This window comes from Octopus bimaculoides, chromosome 4 (assembly GCF_001194135.2).
Source record: "Octopus bimaculoides isolate UCB-OBI-ISO-001 chromosome 4, ASM119413v2, whole genome shotgun sequence".
In the NCBI taxonomy this organism is placed as follows: Eukaryota; Metazoa; Mollusca; class Cephalopoda; order Octopoda; family Octopodidae; genus Octopus; species Octopus bimaculoides.
Genome location: NC_068984.1, coordinates 132,644,877 through 132,649,286, shown reverse-complemented (window position 1 = coordinate 132,649,286; position 4,410 = coordinate 132,644,877). Strand labels below are relative to the sequence as shown.

At 34.3% G+C, this 4,410-nt stretch overlaps 1 protein-coding gene across 1 annotated transcript in view; it reads right to left on the bottom strand.

Annotated features, from left to right (window-relative positions):
- Window positions 1–2,371: 2,371 nt before the first annotated feature.
- LOC106878946 (putative uncharacterized protein DDB_G0282129) overlaps window positions 2,372–4,410 on the bottom strand; it is a 20,003-nt gene continuing 17,964 nt past the window's right edge. Inside the window, exons 12-13 of the mRNA XM_014928325.2 lie at window positions 3,411–3,460; window positions 2,372–3,315 (exon numbers count right to left, since the gene is read on the bottom strand). Coding sequence (XP_014783811.1) covers window positions 3,218–3,315; window positions 3,411–3,460 — 148 coding nt within the window. The 3' untranslated portion in view covers window positions 2,372–3,217. The remainder of the gene's footprint in view (window positions 3,316–3,410; window positions 3,461–4,410) is intronic.

Here is a 4,410-nt window from a genome sequence, read left to right as displayed (position 1 = left end):
GATTGTAGTTATGAAAGTTTAATTTTAATGCATGTACTAATGTAGGCCATTGGTATCATTGGCTTGAATACAGGTATGATAGACTTCTAAATCTGTTACATTTTAAATAATTAATATTCATAGTTGAAGTTACAATCATACAACTAAATTTGTGTGGTTAGTTAAGGCTCCAAAAATATCTATAATAATAAATGGCAAGTTTGTGTGTTTGTGAATTTGTTACTTTAACTCCTCTGAGACTATCCAACAGACCTTGATGAAACTTGACATGTGTATGGGGCTTATGCCCATGTGGTCACTTACGCACTTGGAATTCAAAAAAAAAAAAAATCGATTTTTAATCAGCATCGATTTTTCAAAAATTGTAAAATTTTGGCATTTTTTGCACTAGCCATTGTGACATCAATTTGACGAAAAATATGTCATGGGTATAAACAGACAGCGTATTAACGGTAATCTATTTAGCGTTTGCTAATTCTTCATTTCAATGCGAATTGTTTTGATTTGCTAAAACTTTTTATTTCAATTCATTGTTTTTTTAATTCCCCAGCATTTCAGGTTTTCTGGAAATCAATGTCTAGGATGCAGTATCTTGTAAATAGATATGAAAATACGTAATTAACTGTATTCAACTTACATTGGTAAATGAAAAGATTTGACATGTAAAATTCAGCAACAGACGTTTACAATGTACACCAGCAATCATATATCACCAAATTTATCAAAATTTCTGCAATACTTTTTTTCAAACTGGACTAACTGCATTTCATCAAAATCTTTATCAGAATTGTGACACTTAGAGAATGCACTATAAGACTTTGCTTCTTATTACTGGTTTTTATTTTGCATGTTTGTATTTCTAGTGCCATGTTGTTTCCCATTTGTTTCTGCATGTTTTTTTTTATACATTCAATCAGATTGCCTTCATTTTGGAAAGGTCTGTCTAATATGAGTTTGACTGCTGGGAGTTCTGTGTTTAGATAGTAAGAATGTTTCTTGAATTATTGGTAATTGAATGTTGTGAGTTACTATAAAATTCTTTAGTTCTGTGTAATCCTGTTGTAGATTAGCAATAATAATACTGAGTAGCCCCTGGTAAGATTTGATTCAATAGAATTTTGGGACAAAAGGCAGTGAGCTGGCAGAATCAGTAGCACGCCGGGCGAAATGCTCAGCGATATTTTGTCTGCTGTTACATTCTGAGTTCAAATTCCGCCGAGGTTGACTTTGCTTTTCATCCTTTCGGGGTCGATAAATTGAGAACCAGTTACGCACTGGGGTCGATGTAATTGACTTAATCCCTTTGTCTGTCCTTGTGTGTCCCCTCTATGTTCCCCTCTTTGTGGGCAATAAAGAAATAAGAATTTTGGTACAAACTTAACTTCCTGGAGAATCTCTTGAATGATGTACTAGCTATGGCAATTCTGTCTTTATTATAAGCTTTATGTTCTAAAACTAGGTCTTAAAACATTGGGTAAAAAATGATAAAACATTTCTTGAATGAAATTCAGAGAAATAATTGGAAAGAAGTAGAAAAATCTGAAGCACCATACATACACACACACACACACCACTTCATTCCAACAAACTTTTATCTGGTTTCAAACTTGTTACTTCTTGTTCATCTCTTTGAATAAGCTGCTGTTCTTTTGGACATACACTCAAGTCATCTTTCATTTCATCTGGTTACATGCATCATGTCACCTTTTGTATGGTACTACACATCTGCTGCTTCACATCAAGCTTTGCATACACAGTTTTTGAGCTTAGTGCACCAAATGGCCTCACTCAGCTTAATACACCACAACTGTGCATACAGCTGATTTTTTAGTTATATCCACACCCTAAGATCAGTGTTCTAGATATACCCACTCTTCAATAATTAGGTAGAATAACTATAAAATCAGTAAGCATTTAAATTGCTAGGCACTGGTGCTATGCTAAAAAGCACTCAGTACTCCCTGCAAAGTAGTTGGTGTTAGGAAGGACATCCTGCTATAGAACCCAAGCTAAAACAGACCTTAGAACCTGGTGGTGTGGCCCCTGGCCTTGCCAGCTCCTGTCTAGCTGTCCAACCCATGCCAGCATGGAAAATGGACGTTAAATGATGATGATGGGAAACCTTGCTCTTATGTTAGGTTTCCAATGGCTTGAACATAGCACATGTTACACAGTGCTCCTGCTTTCAACAGCGAGCTGTGTCACCCCTATTTACAGCCAAGTCTATTCTAAATAAGTCAGATCTGTCTTACAGATGATGATATGATCACACAGCACTGGACAAATGTTATTCTTCAGCTGGTCAGGTGACTTTCAAGAATTGAAATGTTCAATGAATACAAAAGAAGTAAAACATTCCAAACACTTTAAATATGTTTAGAGGGTTTATTAGATGTAAAGTTTACAAATTGTAAATATAAAACAATGAATCAGAAGCTTGGAGATACTAAACAATCTTCATTGCTTTTTTATTCTTATAAATTTTTTAAGAGGGAAATACGATAAACACTCACAATATATAAAAATAAAGGATTGTTATTTTAATGTGTAGAGATTAGCAGTTTGCAGGTAGTGTACCCGTCATCTACATCAATGGGATGTTTGCTATACAAGGGAAAAAATGCAATGAAACAAATGTAGAAACGCAATAAGCAAGTAAGTAACAGAAAGAAAATAAATTTGGTTTATTTTCTAGTATATATATATGTAAGTATATGAATATGACCAAATGAAAAATATACAAAAATTTTTGTGAATTATTTACAATAGATACAATCTTCAAACAGATTTCCCAGTTTTGGTATCCATGTGTCAGATATTTTAGGTCAGAATATTTATAATTTAAAATGGCTCGGAATTGTTGACAACATGATTATTCTAAAAAGGTTTAATAGCAAAATGGGATAACATCTGATTAAAAAAGATTTATAGTGAAGCTATAATCTGTCTCATAAACTGTTCTAATACTATGAAAATATAATATTCATATACTAGCAGAAGAGTCATTTACCAAATAAAACTTGGCAAGAAGAAATCATTTTAACAAGCCACAAATTGTACATGTTCTCCCCGACACAACACATGTTACTGCTATCAGTGAATACCATAGCATGGCATTTAATGTGTCCAACAAATATAAATAAGATTAATTAGTTCTCTTGTTATCACAGATAAAATTTGAAATATGACTTAGATGAAACACATGAAAATGATCTAATCAACGCCATGGCTTGTTTGAGGCAATTTTCAATGAAGGCACATCTTTCATTTTCGTTGAAACAAATCGTGTGGCAGCCATTTTCCCAGCAACAGACACTACGAAGAGAAAAATTACACCCATAAATGTCTTATCCTCAAAATGTAGAAAAAAAATCTATAATAAAAATCAAAACGTTGGTAAATCAACTTACCAATTCTATTTTTTGGAATCTGCTGGCTTGATATTTTTCGAGTTGTTGATCTTCAAAAGAAAAGAAAGAAAAAAAAAAAAACAATGTTATTAGACATTGCCTTGGCAATAATAAATTAATATATCATTGCCAGTGCCGCCAGACTGGTTCCCTTGCAGGTGGCATGTAAAAAACAATTTTTGAATGTTTCCGTTGCCAGTACTGCCTGACTGGCCCTCATGCCAGTGGCATATAAAAGCACCCACTACACTCTCAGAGTGGTTGGCGTTAGGAAGAGCATACAGCTGTAGAAACTTTGCCAGATCAGATCGGAGCCTGGTGCAGCCTTCTGGCTAGCCAGTCCTCAGTCAAACCGTCCAACCCATGCTAGCATGGAAAGTGAATGTTAAATGATGACGATATATATATATATATATATATATATATTTTAATTTCAATATATATTTTTTAATTCTAGGATGTAATACTTACCATATTATCAGTAATTTCTCAAACAGTATAGAAGTTTTCCACAGGTATTTTACAACAGAAAGGGCATTCAGCTGTAGAAAATCTGCCTCAGCAAATTCCATGTGATCCATGCAGGCATGGAAAAGTGCATGTTAAATGATGATGATGTTAAGACTTAACATGAAACAACAAAGTACATTCAGAACTGCATTTTCAACCATAATCTCACCAACTGATTTAATTTTAAAGTAAATATTAGAAATAAACTGAAATAATTTCGTAACTGCAGGAGTGGCTGTGTGGCAAGAAGCTTGCTTCCCAACCACATGATTCCGAGTCCAGTCCCACAGCGTGGTACCTTGGGGAAAATGTCTTCTATTATAGCCTTGGGTCAACCAAAGCATTGTGAGTGGATTTGGTAGAAAGAAACTGAAAGACACCTGTTGTGTATATGTATATAACATCATCATCATCATCGTTTAACGTCCGCTTTCCATGCTAGCATGGGTTGGATGATTTGACTGAGGACTGGTGAAACCGGACGGCAACA